This window comes from Macrotis lagotis, chromosome X (genome assembly GCF_037893015.1).
Source record: "Macrotis lagotis isolate mMagLag1 chromosome X, bilby.v1.9.chrom.fasta, whole genome shotgun sequence".
Lineage (NCBI taxonomy): Eukaryota > Metazoa > Chordata > Mammalia > Peramelemorphia > Peramelidae > Macrotis > Macrotis lagotis.
This window is the reverse complement of record NC_133666.1, coordinates 192853088-192871898: the sequence shown is the minus strand read 5'-3', so window position 1 is coordinate 192871898 and position 18811 is coordinate 192853088. Positions and strand designations below refer to the sequence as shown.

Genomic DNA, 18811 nt, shown 5'->3' with positions numbered 1-18811 from the left:
TGATTTTCCACTGAGAAAAAAATGAAAATGAAAAGTTAATTTTCTAGTGATTACTTTTTTTGCTTTGTTTCTTTTAATCTGATAACCTCATGCTTACCAATAGAGATGATTTCTAAATTTTATTAGTAAACTGGTGTGTTGAACTATTGTATTTTGGGTCATGTTAAGCAATACTTTTGTCAGTAATTTTGGTCCTCTCCTTTCCTGTCAATATGCTTCACACGCATTCAGCTATTGGCCAGTCCTATTCCAGTAATGACCTATAGGGTCAATGACCTACAAGGCTAAGTCATAAACACTTTAGAAACTAAAATGTGACTCCAAAGTCTTCCGACCTAGTTCTGTGATCACTGGTCATGCTAGTGTGGGGCCAGGAATTTTCAAGTAAATTCCCAACTTCTCTTCTGATAATGAAGCAAAGCCACAACACATAAAATATAGCAGAGACAAGAAGTTGGATCTTTCTAACCTAATCTTCCAAGGCAATACTTAGCTCAAATGGCAAAAATATGTTTCCCACCATAGCAAAATTTTCATTTTGATCACCATTTGATTCAGTAAGCATCACTAAATGTAAATATGTTGAGGATACTTGCAGTAGTATGCTTTAAAGTCTAGGTGTGTATTTCCCCAGTGCATACTGCCGCTAACAATAAAGACCAGGTTAGTTAGATATGACTGAAAATTTTAAAAAATCTCATCATCATATCAAACAACCAAATGAATCAAAAGCATCATTTCTGTAGCTGAAGAAAAATAATGATTAGAGTATTATTCTTACAAGTGTCTCCATTGTCCTTTTTTAGTAGTCAAGGGAAAAGTTGAATAAATTGTATTACACTAATGAAAAGGAATACTGCTGTGTCATAAGGAACAATAAAAATAAAGAATTCAAAAAAGTTCTCAATTTTTCATGCATCTTTCCCTGAAACCTAGATTATTCCTTTGGTCTTGGGATCATATTAGAAATGTTGCTATGAAGGGGCAGCTAGGTGGCGTAGTGGATAAAGCACCGGCCCTGGAGTCAGGAGTACCTGGGTTCAAATCCAGTCTCAGACACTTAATAATTACCTAGCTGTGTGGCCTTGGGCAAGCCACTTAACCCCATTTGCCTTGCAAAAAAAAAAACCCTAAAAAAAGAAAAGAAATGTTGCTATGAAGAAAAGCTTGGTCAACCACTTTAACAATAAATAATTTTGTGAGTTTTTCTTCTAATATACACAATAAACATGTAATAAATAACTAAATAATTCACAGAGTAATTTAACAGTCAATGATTTCTTGCTTTGATTGTAAAAAAGTATCATCATCTTCTTGTAGAAGACAGTATATAATATGTTAAGAATGAGTCACAGTACACTGTAAATGACTTTGTGGTTCCACATTGCAAATGAAAGTCTATGTGAAGAGTGGGCCACTGCAGAAATTTTAATACTCAGTAAATATGTCAATATTCTTCAACTGTACCTAATCAAAAAGCAATATATATAAGTTCCCTTCACCCACACCAATATTAGCAGACAAATAAATATTCCATATAAAAATTCCCCAACTTCTATCTTTATAGAGGGGATATAAATCTCTGCATAGACTGTGAATCCTTATATGCAAACAGATACAGGTGGGACAATAAGTAGCACAGATGGTTGGGATGTGAGGCATAAAGCCAACTCCTTCTAAATGTGCACATTTAATTAAATGCTTAGATTGTTTTGCTCTGATGCTAGTCCTACATGAAGGCATTTCTGTACTGATCCATGGGCCCACAGCCTAGAGAGAGGGGTGTGTGTGTGTGTGTATGTGTGTGTGTGTATGTGTGTGTGTGTGTGTGTGTGTGTCTGTGTGTGTGTCTGTGTGTGTGTGTGATGCGTGATATTAAGAAATAAAGCTCAGGGAAGCTAGGTGGCGTAGTGCATAAAGCACTGGCCCTGGAGACAGGAGTACCTGGGTTCAAATCCAGTCTCAGACACTTAATGATTACCTAGCCGTGTGGCCTTGGGCAAGCCACTTAACCCCGTTTGCCTTACAAAAACCTAAAAAAATAAAAAAATAAATAAAAAATAAAGCTCACTTCTCCTCCTGATCATGAAACTTATGTTAAACCAGTAGTTCTCAAAGCATACCTGAGACCCTTCTGAAGGATCCCCAAAGTCAAATCATCATCATCATTATCAGATTTGTCTCTAATGTGGTAAATAATATTAGATATTAGATATAATCAATAATAACAAAAGTTCTTTGTGGGGGATGACCAAAGAGTTTGTGAACCACTGTGTTAAACATTCAACTTTTCTTTATCCCCCTAGTGTACTCTACCCACAAAACCCAACTTTCAATATACGTCATAGATATATGGGTGAGAATTTACTGGAATGAAATTTTTAAAAAATAAATATAATGGTAAAGCTTTAAAATTACCTTCTACAAGAGAAATAAAATGTACATATAAGTGAACAATATAAATAAGAAACAGAGGATAAAAGGGGGATAAAATATAAGATGATACTTTTACAATTTAACTGATAAATAAGTCTTACTTTGAAGCTGCCTTGATAATCTGATCAGTCAGCATGTCTCTAACCCTGTAAAAAAAAGAAAACAATTATACCTCATGCTGCAGTTAAAAATCTGTTTCTTTTCTTTTTCTTCAACCAATAAGAACTAGTTGGTCCTATTTTTAATTCTTAAAACTGCTAATGTATTTAATATACAGTGAGATAGCTATGGTGATGCTATTAAAGAAGGTTTTTATTTTCATTATCTATCTTAGGCTTAATTATACCAAAAGTTATTTTCAAAAAGTTTCTTTCTCACCTTTCTAATGTGTGCTGAGAAATGAAAGACTAAAACAGTTTGTATAAATCTGATGCTCCTGCATTTACAGAGAGCTTTCCAAAGTAAAAAATATAATAAAATCTAGTGTCCAAAAATAAAATGGATATGTGAAAATTGATATAGCTTTTATTATACTTCAGAAAATAACTGGCTACAGTATCATGAGCTATAATCATTTGAATTAATTGGAACAAGGGTCACCAACATTCTCACATCTCTAAAAACATTTGGATAATCACTTTTTAGTATACTGCAGACCTGCAATTTGTAGCTTCTCATCTGATTCAAGACCAAGATTCTTTCTATATTACAAGATGCCCCCATGGTAGTGAAATAAAAGAGTCACATTATTATATTAAAATATAATTCCTAGTCTAATCAAAATAATACCCATGTTTTCAGTCAAATTCCTTAAACATAGAATTTAAATTATGCGACAATACGGTGATAAAAATAAAGAGCAAGATTAGAGTTTTTAAAAAATAAATAAAAGTTAAGTTTTATTCATTGTGAATTTTATGTCTAATTTAAAGATTTGTTTAGAAGATAGTCTCTTTAAAGAGTGAGATGTCATTTTTCAACTCTGCAACACTGGTTCCTAGGACATACAGGTGATTAATAAATGCCTCTTGTTTGAATTGAAAATAAATGCAGAGCAAATGCTTTTAAATTTTAAAATTAAGTGATGCATAACTTACTGCCTTCTCCATACTATTAGAAAGCTAAATTTAAGCAACCTCAAGAATGTAAGGCAATAGAGAATGGGGATGGTGTGAAAGAAACACAGTAGTGTTATTTTCTATTAAATCATCAGTCTTTCTTATAGAATTTTAGAACATGAAGGGATTTTAAAACATGTCCAATAATCTAAAAATAAAGAGCCATTTACTTTTCCTTATTTCATACATCTCATCTTTTTGAAAAAGAACAATCATGTAGCAGACATAATACTAGACTTCTAGACTTGTAAGGATGACATGGGTTCAAATCCAGCCTCCAATACAACTAGCTGTGTTACCATAAGCAATTCATTTTAACATTTCAAACCTCAATTATTTCATCCATAAAACAGGAATGATAATACCCACCTCAAAGGATTGTTTTGTAGTTCAAATGAAAAATATATAAAACATTTTATCAATGTCAGTTGTTACTGAGGATAAAGCTCACCAAAATTAGCAATACATTTTAATGCTGCTATAACAAAATATAGAATAAGTGTATTACTGTGAACTGAGAAACTCTATCATAGGACCATACTTCAAAACCAGAACTATACTAAAACCTTAAATCATAACTAATCAAAATTAACTTCCATATACACCTTTAATTGAAAGTGACCATCAGTTAAGAAATAAAGTTGCTAAGATTCAGAGAACTTGCTATAATTATTATACTCAGAGAAATTATTATAATTATCATTACTGTTACTGTTGTTGTTGCAGTTGGGTTACACCCAGTAGAACTGCATGACTTTGACTGACTTCTTTTTGCAAGTTATTAATTCTAATTGCCTTTTATATTCCAATGGTGACACAAACAAAACAGTTTGAATTCAGCACAGTTCTTTCAAACTTCCCCAAAGAAATTAAAGTCTTGAGGTGTACAATTGTGCCTAATGGACAAAGTTTCACTTCAATGGGGAAAGAAAAATGACTAAGTATGGAAAAGGAGGCAATGGTGGGGGAAGAAAGAGTAATTTTCATTGAATAGCACATAAAATAATTTCAGTCACTGCAAAAAAAAAAAAGATCCTCTTTAAGATCTTGTCCAAGGTTCCTTAGAAAAATTAAAGTGAATGAATCTCTACTTATAATTTTATGTAAGGGATTTTTGTTTTTAACAAGAATCACCTAGCAAGTCATCTGGATTTTTTCTCCATAGCATTCATGCAGAAATTACATCCCACAACAATAAAATCTCTTAAAGTAGTTATCTTCCCCCTTTATTTTCACTTCCCACTACAAATGAGAAGAAAGCCGTTTCCCTACCAGTGCCAAGCTGTAAATTTCTTGTACTGTATCTCCTCAGGAGCATCTTTTCCATGCTTTAATTGCATGTCCAGTTCTGCCTGTCTTCCCTGAAAATTCACAAGATAAATCATGAAGAAAACTTTACAGTTGAAATAAGCTTAAATTTTTGTGATAAAAACTTGAGTGACAGATGTAACCCTTCCCCTGAGGGCAACTTCATAATTGGATCTAAGTGTTCTTGATAGGCTATGTTACTCTGAGAGATCATGTATTAAGAAAATAGAATTACATTACTATACAGACATTCCTTAATTATATGTAATGGGTGCAGTCTTGAAATACTATGTGTAAAAAAAAAAAGTCTGTTATCTAGGAGTCTACCTTGGGGGTCTCTACAAAGATTATTCTATCACCTGGGTAGTCTTTTCTTTCTTCCATTCATCTTCTTCATCCCACATAGCTATCATGGCCACACAAATACATATACACATATCAAATTGTTTCTCTCTAGTTGCTATTTTAAACTAACATGTTATAAAACAAGGATATTCTTCAAATGCTATAAAACAGAAGAATCAATATCAGGAAAATGTGTCATGATCAGGTTTGAGTAATTCAACAATCATTCTATACACTCCTCAATAGCTATTTTTAATACATTATGTTTACTTATGTTAAGAGATAATAAATATGCTGAACATTAAATGATGTCACCAACACTTTGCAAACTAAATCTTTTTTCTGATTTGCTAGTACTTATGAAAACTGATGTTTATTTTGGACAGATAATACCCAACTTGATTTAGGTGAAATTAAATGCTGGGTTGGACAAGGCCCCTATTTTTCATTTTCTTTTTTCCTTAACAGATGTGAATTTCTTTAGAGGAATACAAGGAAAAGAGATTTCAAAAATTGTATTCTGAGTCAAAATATGAGTAACAGTGACTTCAATATTTTTTAAGAATACTATAAATTAAAATGAATTAAAATGAAGTGATCAAATACAAGTGAATGATACAGTTCAATATTCTTTTGTAAAATAATATATTTTTATTACTTTTGTTAAATATTTCACAATGACCAAAAAAAAAGTCTGAGTTATAAATTCCCTCCCTTCTATTCCTTCCCCTCCCCTACAGAAGGCAAGCAACATGATTTCGATGATATATGTGAAGTTAAGCAAAATATATTTCTATATTAGACATGTTGAAAAAGAAAACACACGCAAACCCAAGAAAAATAGAGGAAGTGAAAAAAAAGTATGTTTCAATCTGCACTCGAGTTCATCGGATTCTCTCTCTGAAGAGTGATATCATTTTTCATCAAGGTCCTTTGGAACTGTTTCAGATTATTATCTTGATTCGAGTATGCTAGGTTTTTCCCAGTTGATCATTCTTATAATACTGCTATTACTATATACAATGTTCTTCTAGTTCTGCTCAAGTCACCTGGCATGAGTTCACGAGTCTTCTCTGGTCTCTCTGAAACCATTCTGCCCTTCATTTCTTATAGTACAATAGTATTCCAACACAATCATATGTACAACTTGTTCATCTATTCTTCAATTGATGGGCATCCCCTCAGTTTCCAAATCTTTGTCACAATAAAAAGAGATGCCATAAATAAGTCATTTTCCCTGTTCTATAATTTCTTTGGGATACAGACCTAGAAGGGGTATTGCTGGGACCAAAGAGTATTCACAAGGTTAGCAAACTTTGAGGGCAGTTCCAAATTGTTTTCCAGGAGGATTGAAATCCAGTATTTGTGATGACAGTGGCCCCAAGAGACCCTTAGAAATAAAGCTGTTTGCTTAATGTGACATCAATGTCAAAAGTTTAAGGGCATTCCCCAAATAACCATACCTTCATTTTAGAGAGTACTGTGGAAGTATCATTTATTAATTTATCTAATCCTTTCTTGCATAAATATATTTCTGCAATATATTTCTGCTTGTTCCAAAATGTAGTAATAACTCTTGTTCACCTTAAATTATTTCTAATAATTTTTAAGGATGCCCTTAATTTCCAGGATTCTGTGATCTATTGAATATTCATTATATGTCCTCTATAATTTCATGTACTTCCATGAACAATACCTTTCAGTCTTCATCCTTATAACATCAAGAACTAGAATCTTTTTCATGTGGTATCATATATATTTTCAGATTTTTGTTGATATACTGAATGTTTGTGTTTGTTTCTCCCCCTCTTTTTTCTTTTGAAAATATTCTTTGTTAAATGGGATGGTTCTCTGTGAGGGGAAGGCATGTAGGGGAAAATTTAAGTAATGAAAAAAACCAGAAACTATCAATAATTATTTTAAAAGATAGTTTACTCTCTCATTCAAAGAAATGAGGAGAAAAAACTAAGTCAACTTAAAAAAGATTAATTTTTTCTTTTTAAAAATGACAAAAGAAATAGAAAACATTTTGTCAGCTTCCATCTATCTGTGCTCCTCAATTTATAGGTTGTCAACACTCAAAGAATTCATCCCCAAGTGCCCAACCTTCAAATGCCATAATGATATTTACATGCCAGAGTTTCTGCCCTGCTGGCTTAAATTTTTAAGAAATATTCAAGTCACTTCCATGACATTTATTTTCTTTTTCAATTCTTGGCAGATAAACATCACAAAATAAATGATAATTATAATACACTGCAAGATAGTTCCTCAAATTTTTAAGACTTTGGTTCATTACTATACATATTAAAAACATCATGAGGTGATATCAACCATGATGGACTTGTTCATTTCAGCAGTACTGAAAAACAATTTTAAGGGACTTGTGAGGGGGAAAAAATCACCTAAATCCATAGAAGGAACCATGGAGTTTAAATAAAGACCAAAGTTTGTTATCTTCAATTTTTAAAAGCTATCTTATGTATTATGCAATTTTGTTATCTCTAATGGTTTTTTCCCCCTCCTTTTGCATCTGATTCTTCTCTCACAACATTTTAAATTTCAATCTATGTTTAGCATGGTTACAAACGTAGAGCCTGTGTCATAATGCTTTCTGTTGGGGGGCGGGGAAGATGGGGGGAGGGAGGGAGGAAGGGAGGGAGAAAAAAATTATAGAACTCAAAAAAAAAAAAGATTGGTAAAAACTACCATTATACATAGTTGGAAAAACAAATAACATACTTTAAAAAAAGATTTTAGTTCATTACAAATAGATCTCACACTTTCGGATTTGGCACATAGTTGACCAAGAAAGAGAAGATATATATATATATTAGTACATTCAAAGATATTTTCCCCTGAAAGAGAGTATCCTTGGCTCTCAATAACTGGCCTATCTTTCCAACTTCATCTCTTATCATTATTATTTGATATAGTCCAATTAAATTATCTTAAGATAATTTTTAGGGGCGGCTAGGTGGCGTAGTGGATAAAGCACCGGCCCTGGAGTCGGGTGTACCTGGGTTCAAATCCGGTCTCAGACACTTAATAATTACCTAGCTGTGTGGCCTTGGGCAAGCCACTTAACCCCATTTGCCTTGCAAAAACCTTAAAAAAAAAAAAAAGATAATTTTTAAAAAACTTTTTTTTGAGGCTTGGCTTACTCCATTGTCTCTTTCTGCAGTGGTCCTCCCCAACCCCTTTTCAGCAATCTGCATCTACTACTATAGTAGTAGTTCCACTTCTTTTTTCTTTTGAAAATATTCTTTGTTAAATAGGATGACTCTCTGTGAGGGCAAGGCATGTAGGGTAAAATTTAAGAAAGAAAAACCAGAAACTATCAGTAATTATTTTATTTTATTTTTATTTTTAGGTTTTTGCAAGAAAATTGGGGTTAAGTGGCTTGCCCAAGGCCACACAGCTAGGTAATTATTAAGTGTCTGAGACCGGATTTGAACCCAGGTACACCCGACTCCAGGGCCGGTGCTTTATCCACTACGCCACCTAGCCGCCCCCATCAGTAATTATTTTAAAAAATAGTTTACTTTCTCATTCAAAGAAATATCTGACCTCAGACATTTATTAACTGTTGACGCCATCTAAAGATATTAGAGGGGTTCATCATTTCCTTCTCTAGCTCATTTTGTAGATGAGGAAACTGAGAAAAAGATACAGGATTAAATGATTTGCTAAGGATCACAGTTAATAAATATCTGAGGTCAGGTATTACTACAGTTATGACCCCGAATAAAACTCAGTTCCTTCAAGAAGTCTTCTTCAATTTCCCTAGCAAGAACACTTCTTTACTTTGCATCTTACTAGCATTACTATACAAAATTTAAATTGCACTAGGTCATCTATTGCTTTTTAATTATTTTGGTTTCTGTGCATGTGTTTCACTAAATAAATTGTAAATGCAAATAAGAATTTACAAATGTCATCTTTTTCTATGCCTTTCTTTAACATTAATTCCAAAATAACCTAGAATGATATTATATACTTCAAATATGATGCATTTACTAAGAGCTTATTAAGTGTGAGTGCAAAGAAGTAAGGGAAAAAATAAATGAAGCAGGCCACTCAAAATATTCATATGATTATATGTAGAAATTAGAAAAAATGACTACAAAGTAATTTGGGGAGATGAGATAAATATCTGTAAGGACTAGAAAAGATTTCACAAAGAGGGTAATCACTGTCAGGAGTTTGACAGAAACTAGAAATTCCAAGAGGCAGAGGTGAAGAAGGAATATATTATTGGCCAGGGAAACATAGTTAATGTAAAGAACTAAAGGGGAGATGAAACAACAAGCATAGCAAGAAGACAGAAGAAGATTACTCATAATGCAGAAAGAATCCAGACTGGAAAGAGGTTTAAATGTCAAAATAAGTAGTTTATATGTTCCTAAACATAAGAAATAAAAGGAGTTTGATGAGTATGGAGGGTGACATGATCAAATCTGTACTATAGGAAAACACCTTTCATAAGATTTATAATTTAGTAAGAATGACTGAAATGGGGAAAAGCCTGAGACAAAGAGAGGAAATTAGAGACTGTTGAAATAGGTGAGAGGTAATGAGAACCCGAACTAGGGTTGTGGCACTTTAAGAGGAGAAGAGGGGAGAGATGCTATAGAGATAGAAATATCAAGATTTGGCAAAAGACTGAACATGTGGGGTGTGTGAGGGTTAGAAGATGAGGATGACAGTGAGATTGTAGGTGTCATTGATTGGAAGGATGGTGGTACCACAGAAAGTAACAGGAAAGTGGGGGAGTCAAAGAACAAAAGGATTTCTATTTCAAATGTGATGAATTTGAGGTACCAATGGGTATTCAGTAAGAAATGTCTGAAAGGGAGATGGTGATTTGAGACTGGCACTCAAGAGAGTCTAATCCTAGATATATGGATTTGTACATCATAAAGATGATAACTAAATCCTTGGGAACTGATGAGATAGTAAGAAAGGAAAGAGAGAGAGAGAGAGAGAGAGAGAGAGAGAGAGAGAGAGAGAGAGAGAGAATTTAAAAGTATCTCGGGCAGAGCTTTGAGGACATCCCAACTATTACTGGGATAATAGAGATGATAAATAAGCAAAGGAGACTGAAGACTAATCAGAAAAGAATATAGGAAAATAGGGCAGAGCAAGAGTGATGGCCTATAAAATACTGTGGCTATTTGTAGATCATGATAGAGACGTATGAGAATGATAATAGACTGAGATCAGATAAAAGAAATTACAAATATTTGAGCATGAAATTGGAACACCTGTAAGGTCAGCAATATCAAGGACATGTCCATTTTTGCATTCGGGGGATTTGAGGGAACATAAATATGTAGGTCCATAGCAGACGCTTCTCTTCAGGGAGTTACTATGGAACAGATACTGAAATATATTGAGAATGTAAAACATTTGAAAAGAGAGAACCTAATAGAGGTCATTGAGTTACAGAAGTAGAGGGTAAAGTCTAGAAGCAGCCAAGAGAACTGGGCAAGGAGTTTGCAAACTTCCACTGGAATCAGGGAATATGGTTGCAGTGTAGAGGAGAGATAAAGCTGTTATTTTAATTGCTAAAACTCTATCTGTTTCTGTCATTGAAATGTTTGACAGTGGCAAAGACTTTTGGTGATAAGAACTTAGATTTATGGGTCTTCAGTAGCTATATTAGTAAGGAGGCAGGGACTGTAGGATGGACAAAACTGCCACAAGAATTCCCTGCTGGATGACCATGATAGAAGTATGGGATAGAAGCAGGCTTGAAGGCCTTGGCAGGCACTGTTTCTGAAAAGACTCCTGGAGGCAGGATCCTGGGACAGTCTTCAACAGAGTCTGGAAAAAAAAAGCAATCTTCATAGTGGTGATGTTTGGTTGGCCCTGTCCATGCTATCTCTCTCTTCTCTTCTGTGACACTTTCTGGTGGCAATGGTCAGTATTGGTTGGCACCAGAATCTCTTGTAAAGGCTGGCCAAACTTCTACAAGGATTGTTCCCTTGGACAACAGCAGCACTGACACAAGATGGAGTCAATGACATTTAGAGAATGGATTAGGTGATGTTGGTATTGTGATTCTTGGTACTCAAGGGCTAGAAACATATTGTAAAGAGAACACTAGTTTTGTAAAGAGTTCAGGCCAGGATATAAAAGCACTCAAGCTCTAGGAAATAGAGTACAATGAAACAGTATCACCTAAACTCCATGTATCAAAAGTTGTTTGCCTAAATAATCTCAGTCTAATGTCACAAAATATGCTTGACATAAGATTGCAAAAAGATTATAATGTCTGTCATGAGAGAGTCTCCTCTAGAAGATGAATCCTTGGGACTGGTGGAGACAGGGAGTCTAGACTTTGCCCTAGCTCCACTAAATACAATAATTTCTACATGTTAATTTCATTTAAAATGCACACTGTACTTCTAAACAACTGAGGTTGCTGTTAGATTCCTTTCATCTTCTGAATAACACTTCCCTAATCATAAGTACTATCAGTGAATTCAATCTGTTAAAAAGATTAGCAAAAATGTTCTTTAAAAAAAGAAAGTTACTTCATTCATTTTTTCAACTATCTAAATTTTATGCATATCATAATAACCACAGGGATACAGAAATACTGACAAGTTCTGCTAAAAACAGTCAGCTAAATTTCACAAATATATTCAATCCCTAAAATGTGTGCACCCATCATTAGGAATATACCCAAAAGACTTCAGAGTGAAAGGTCCCATATACATGCTTTTGTAGTAGCAAATAACTGGGGGAAAATAAATTGACAACAGACTGGGGAATTGATAAGCAAATTTAATGAATATAATAAAATATATCACTATGGCAAAAAATAATGAATATGAAGAATCTCTATAAGCACAGGAAAACTTATTTAAATTAAAGCAGAACATAAAGTAGAAAAAGTAAAACAACATGCACAATCATTTCAATTAAATGTAAAGAACAAAATATACTAAAATATTCTCTTCATCTCAAATCCCTTTGCCATTATCTTCCATTCTTTCCTATCTGTCCCTAGTCTGGCAAAGGAATGGCCCTTCTGGGTAAGGCCAACCCCCTATGTGCACTTGATGTCCTCTTGTCTTCTCCCACCCCACCATCATTCACTCAATTTTCTCCAGCAGATAGCATCTACAATCAATTTCCCTTTGACTCAATTTCTCTGTTGCTTCCTAATGTTTTTCTAATCTAATAGTTCCTTTCCTATAATCTTTAAACAGATCCCATCTTTTTTTTTTTTTACAAGGCAAATTGGGGTTAAGTGGCTTGCCCAAGGCCACACAGCTAGGTAATTATTAAGTGTTTGAGAGGCCAGATTTGAACTCAGGTACTCCTGACTCCAGGGCCAGTGCTCTATCCACTGCACCACCTAGCCACCCCTACAGATCCCATCTTTAAAAACAAAAACAAAAAATTCTTCACTAGACCCCTAGTAGGTCCCAAGTTATCAGACAGGTGGATCAAATGAGAGAGCTTTGCAAACCTTAAACAATTATACATTATCATCATCATCATCATCATCATCATCATCATCATCATCATCATCATCATCATCATCATCATCATCTGCCTATATCTACTCTCCTGGTCAAGCTTCTCAAAAAATGTAATCTATAGTCACTGCCTCCAATTTCTCTCTTCTCTCCCTCATTCCTTAAGTATTTGAAATCTAGCTTTACTATTTCATCACTCAGTTGAAACTGCTCTCTCCTGACACTTCTTTTCATTGTCATATTTTTTTCTCAGTCTTCATCCTTCCTAATCTCTCTACTGCATTTGACACTAATGACCATCCTCTCTTCTTGGATACTCATCCCAATCTGGATTATCTTGGTTTGCCTCTTACATGTAAAACTCCTAGTGCTGTTGATTCATCAATTATATCTTTAAATATGAATTATTCCCCCAGTTTCTGTACTATACCTTCTCTTCTCCCAATACAATTTCTCTTGGAAAATGCTTTAGCTCAAATGAGTTCAACTATCACATCTATATAGTTCAACTATCACATCCATATTTTCTGACAGGGTGAGTAGACATATATGCTTTTCTATCCAGTGTCATCCTCTCCCCTGAGCTTCTTCAGTGTTACATCACCTATTAGATAGTTCAAACTGGATATACCAGAGAGAGTATAAATTTAAGATGTCAAACACTGGATTCATTATTCTTCACTACCACTCTCTCTCAGATTTCATCCTTTTCCAAACTTCTCTGTTCTCCATTGTTTTCACTACTCACACACCTTCCACACATCATCTTTTCTCTCGATTATAAAGCTAATGATGTAGAGTCTTCTACTCAATTGACTCCAAGGGGTTTCCTTTTGCTTTTATGTTAAAATATAAATTTAGTTGTCTAAGTCCCATACAACCTGGCTCCACTCTATCCTTCAGTTGAATTGGGAATTACATTCTTTTGGTACTCTTCAGTGTCACCATTCTTTTCTCACTCATCTCTCCTTCTGTTTTCTATCTCCATGTCTTTATATCGACTTTCTGGAGACACATCTTTTATATTTAGCAGGTCCTGATCCTCATTACTGCTAGAAACTGCCATCTTTTACTATCTTTCATTAAATTTATTTGTATATTTATACAAATGTGTTATATTTGTATTATTTATTTGTAATTATTCACATCTACTTTTTTTTGTACACCTTCTAAATATGTCCTTGTATTTCTCTCATTAGAATGCACTAGACACTTACTAAGTGACCTTGGAAAAGTCACATAGCCCTGACTGTTTCCCATCCAGGGCCATCTCCAGTAGTCCCTGATTCATATCTGGCCACTGGACCCAGATGGCTCTGGAGGAGAAAGTGAGGCTGGTGACTTAGCACAGAGCCCCCTCACTCAAATTCAATTAACATGCTTGTCACAGCATCACCTCCGGATATCATGGTTTTTGAAATCAAAGGACAAACACCATCAGTGGAATTCAAGAACCTTATTAATAGGAATTATTTTATTCTTTCTTTTTATGCCCCCAGTTCCTAGTATAAAGCTTGGAAAATAGCAGACATTTAATAATTGCTCTTTGCTTGCTTGATTGTAACATTCAAACTTCTTGTTCCAAGAGATGAGAAAGTGAACCTCCATTCCTTCATTGCAGAGAAAGGGGATCATGGATATGGGACACTGTATATACCATCAATCTCATTTGATATATTGAAAAGTGTTAAAGAAAATTTTTTTCTCTTTCTAAATTCTTTGTTAGAAGGGAATTCTCACTGAGTTAAAGGGTATGTGTGTGTGAGTGTGTTAGCTGTTGTTTGTTCTTGTTAGTTCAGATCCTTCCTAGGCCCTGGAGTTGGGAGGACCTGAGTCCTATCCTCAGACACAATAATTATCTAGCTCTGCGATCTGGGTCAAGTCATTTAACCCCACTGCCTTGCAAAGAAAAAAAGCAAAAAATACTGACATGCTTTATCATTTCATTCTCCCAATTTATTTTACACATGAGGAAACTGAAGCCAGATTTGAACTAAGAAAGATAAGTATTCCTAATTTCAGATCTAGTACCCTATCCACTAAGTCACCTATTTGCCTCTCTGTGTTTGTATATGTATACATATTTAGAAATATAAATTCTATAACAAAAATATGTAAATAAAAATTTTAAATGGAGGGCACAATATACATAAACATCAATCTACTTCAGGAAGTCTTTAAACTATTTGAATTACTATGACATTAAAACAAATACCAGCAGATCTCTTTTCAAAATTCACTACGGGGCAGCTAGGTGGCTTAGTGGATAGAGTACCAGCCCTGGAGTCAGGAGGACCTGGGTTCAAATCCTGTCTTAGACACTTAATAATAACCTAGCTGTGTGGCCTTGGGCAAGCCACTTAACCCTATTTGCCTTGCAAAAACCTAAAAAATAAAATAAAATAAAATTCACTAGGCATCAAAGGTGAGAAAGCCATTCATTCATTCATTCAAAAACCACTTATGAACTTCCTAATATTTGCAGAGCTCTGTGCTCCTAAGTAAAACATATAATCTAAGGTTGAAAAATGCACAAATTTTAACAACTATTGTTCAACTGGAAATGTAAAACCAATAACTTCAGGTTCTTTATTTTTCTGTTAGGGAAAACAGTATAAACCTATATTTCAAACTGAGCTTAAAAGAGAAATATGAATTTAAGAAAATAATAACAAATATGATTACAAATGAAAATGCCAACAAATGACTTAGAGTATTTAGGGAAACAAAGAAACAATGTGACTGGCTATCTCTACTCATCTGGATGAAAATTAGAAATGGTGAAAAGTAGGTTAGATAAGGTTAAAAAATAATAAAGAATAGGGGCAGGTAGGTGGCACAATGAATAGAGCACCGGCTCTGGAGCCAGGAGTACCTGAGTTCAAATCCAACCTCAGACACTTAATAATTACCTAGCTGTGTGGCCTTGGGCAAGCCACTTAACCCCATTTGCCTTGCAAAATAATCTAAAAATAATAATAATAGTGAGTTGTGGGACTGGCAGTTAAATCAAAAATGATAATGTTAAATCACTGAGATCTGTATTCTTTATTGAGGTAGAAAACATTTGAATAGATGTATGGTTATATCAATATGGATACTCTCTAACAATACAGATCATAACCCATCTCTGCCTTCTGATCCTTTCAAACTTCTCTTTACCTCTGTAACTCTGAAACAAAGGGTCTACCCAATATTGTGGGGGCTTAGGTCTGTTCATCTTAGGTAGAATGTCAATACAAAAGACCTAACTTTCAGGACAGGTGCGTGACATCCAATCTCCTTTTCTTAGATCAATTTCATTAAAAAATGTTAAACTGCTTTTAGAGAAATATTTTTTCTTGGTAATAATGTATATAGCACATTTCCATCCACCATACCTCTCCTCCTTTGATTTAGGTGGCCCAGATTTTAATAAAACAGAATTTAAGAGATATTAAATATCTTTCTAGTGTAAGGCAGGGGCAGCTATGTGGTATAGCGCATAGAGAGGTGGACCTGGAGTCAGGGAGATCATTTTTCTAAATTAAAATCTAGTCTCAGACACCTGACCCTGGGCAAGTCACTTAACCCTGTTTACCTCTGTTTTTCAACTATAAAATAAGATGGAGAAGAAAAAGCAAACCACTCCAGTATTTCTGCCAAAAAAATCCCAAATGGGATCACAAAGAGTTGAACACAACTTTAAAATGACTCAAGTATAAGGCAATGGAAACACAAACATTAAAAACCCCTGTGTCTACTCTCAAGAAGCTTACATTTTGCTGTGTCAAAAAATGTATAATATACATAAAAATACAAGGAATCTGAGAAGGGAGAAAAGAAACAACAATTTGGGGGAAGGGTGGAAATCAGAAAAGAATTTCCAAGGGACACAACCTATTAGGAGACTTAATGGGTGGTGTTGAGGACATTCTAAGTACATTAAAATGTAAAGACCCAGAGGGAGGTTAAGTAGGTTAAGTAGAATACAGAAGGCATAAAAGAGTACTATTTTTAAAAATCCAGCTAAGGTAGATGTGAGTTATACTGTGGAAAAAAACCTTCAATGCCAGGCTGAGTTACAGGAATTTACTAAGGGGTGTTGATTAAGGAAATATCATAGTCATAAATGGATCATAAGAATATTTTTTAGGAGATGTGTGGAGGATGAATAGGAAAGCGAAAAGACTAGCAGCAGGTAGAACAATTACATTAATTAATTACATTAACTAAGTTACTCAAATAGTCATGGAGGGTGGACTAAGACTGTGGTCATGTGAAGGACATGAGAAAGAGGCAAGGGAAGTTGGAGGAGGAGTGGGATTTAGAAGACCTATCAACTGACTGGATATGTGGGGAAAGAAACAGGAAATGGGATCAAAATAAATTAAGAGGTTACTATTTACCTTGGATTATACTAAGTACTTTACAATTATTAACTCAAGGGATAGCTAGATAGTACAGTGGGTAGAGCACCAGCCCTGGAGTCAGGAGTACCTGAGTTCAAATCTGGCCTCAAACACTTAATAACTGCCTAGCTGTGTGACCTTGGGCAAGTCATTTAACCCCACTGCCTTAAATTAAAAATAAAATATAATAAAAACAATTAATAACTCATTTGATCCTCATTACAAAACTGTGGAATAGATGTTATTGTTCTCATTTTACATTGAGTAAATTGAGGCAGGCAGAGGTCTACTGCCTGGCCCAATGTCACACAGCTAATAAATATCTGCAGCCAGATATGAATTCAGGATTTCCTGGCTCCAGCCTCAGTATCCCAATTCACTGAACCACCTAGCTGTGCAGTAAGACAGAAGTAGAAAGGCAACAGTCAAGGGCAGCTCTGAGACTGCAAACTTTAATGACTAAAAGTTCTATAATATCATCATGAGAAACAAGAAAGTTTGGAGAGTGGTGTATTTAGTAGAATAAATAATCAATTCTTTTTGGGACCAACATTCAGGTGGAAATGTTCTGCACAGAGTGGGAGTTGTGGAAGGGAGAATAAGATTTGCTCTATAGATTTAAGAGTCAACTGTCAATGAAAATTAAACCACTGAGAATTGATTAGATCACAAATGGATGGATAGCTTAGACATAGAAAAAAGTCATAGAAGAGTCAACTATCCCATAATTAATCAACAGGTATTTAATAATCCATCAATAAAGATATTTTTTAAAAGAGATCAAAGGAAAGAAAATAAATGACTACTTTCAGTTCAAAATCCCTATAACATCAACATTATCACTTTTTTGTTAAGGTTTTTGCAAGGCAATGGGGTTAAGTGGCTGTAAGATGTCCAGGGCGTTATGAAAAGACACGATATGCATTCATAACATGAAAATAGTCTAAGGGCAGAGGTGTCAAACATGGAGTGCAGTTTAAGAAAAATAAAACCAATTTGGAAATATTAAATGAAATAAAATACATTAGAACACAGATAATGTTAAATGTGTGCTTTTCTTAAGTCATTGCATGATCTGCAGAATTCTTATATATGGTTTAATGTCCTTTCTTTTGACTTTTGACAAAACTGTTTTAGTTTCACCTAATGACAGAATCTAACTATTACCAGGCTGCTTTTTAGTAGAGAATGAAAGATTTGCTTCAATCAGTCAAAGAACATTTATTATTTACTAAGGTCACATATTATTGTTTCATATTTTTAATTAAATAAGTCCTTTCTCCACTAAAATCCTATCTGATCACAGTGCTGAGACAACCTTTAAGTTTTCAAACTTTATAACAATTAGATATAAATCTTCACAGGTCATAGAAAACAAAAAAAAGTTTCAAACATAAGCCTAAAACAATAAAGTATCTCTATTATCTGAGGGGTAGCCTAACAATAAAGTTTATCTGTTATCTGAGGAGTAGCCTAAATAATTTAATGAGGTTCATTAATGAAAAGGTGACAAATGGATCATGGTATTTTTTAAGCCCCTGCAAATCATGGAAACCTTCAAACTAGGACATAAAGGGGTAGTAATCATTACCATGATAAAATCTTTGGACCTTGATAAATAAAGTTTTATTGAGAGTGAAAAAAAAGGTTACAACAAAGTACACCCCATTAGTCATCTACCAAATGACAAGAGAATAAAAATCAACATTTCAAATTG

At 34.3% G+C, this 18811-nt stretch overlaps 1 protein-coding gene across 3 annotated transcripts in view; it reads right to left on the bottom strand.

The window, feature by feature from the left end:
- FOCAD (focadhesin) overlaps positions 1-18811 on the bottom strand; it is a 362553-nt gene that overhangs the window by 72127 nt on the left and 271615 nt on the right. For all 3 annotated transcript variants that reach the window (XR_012472869.1, XM_074208785.1, XM_074208786.1), the window contains 2 exons: positions 4827-4915; positions 2538-2582 (listed from right to left, as the gene is read on the bottom strand). Coding sequence is in view for 2 of the 3 variants with exons in the window: in XM_074208785.1 (XP_074064886.1) it covers positions 2538-2582; positions 4827-4915 (134 nt within the window). In the remaining variant the exon portion in view is untranslated. The remainder of the gene's footprint in view (positions 1-2537; positions 2583-4826; positions 4916-18811) is intronic.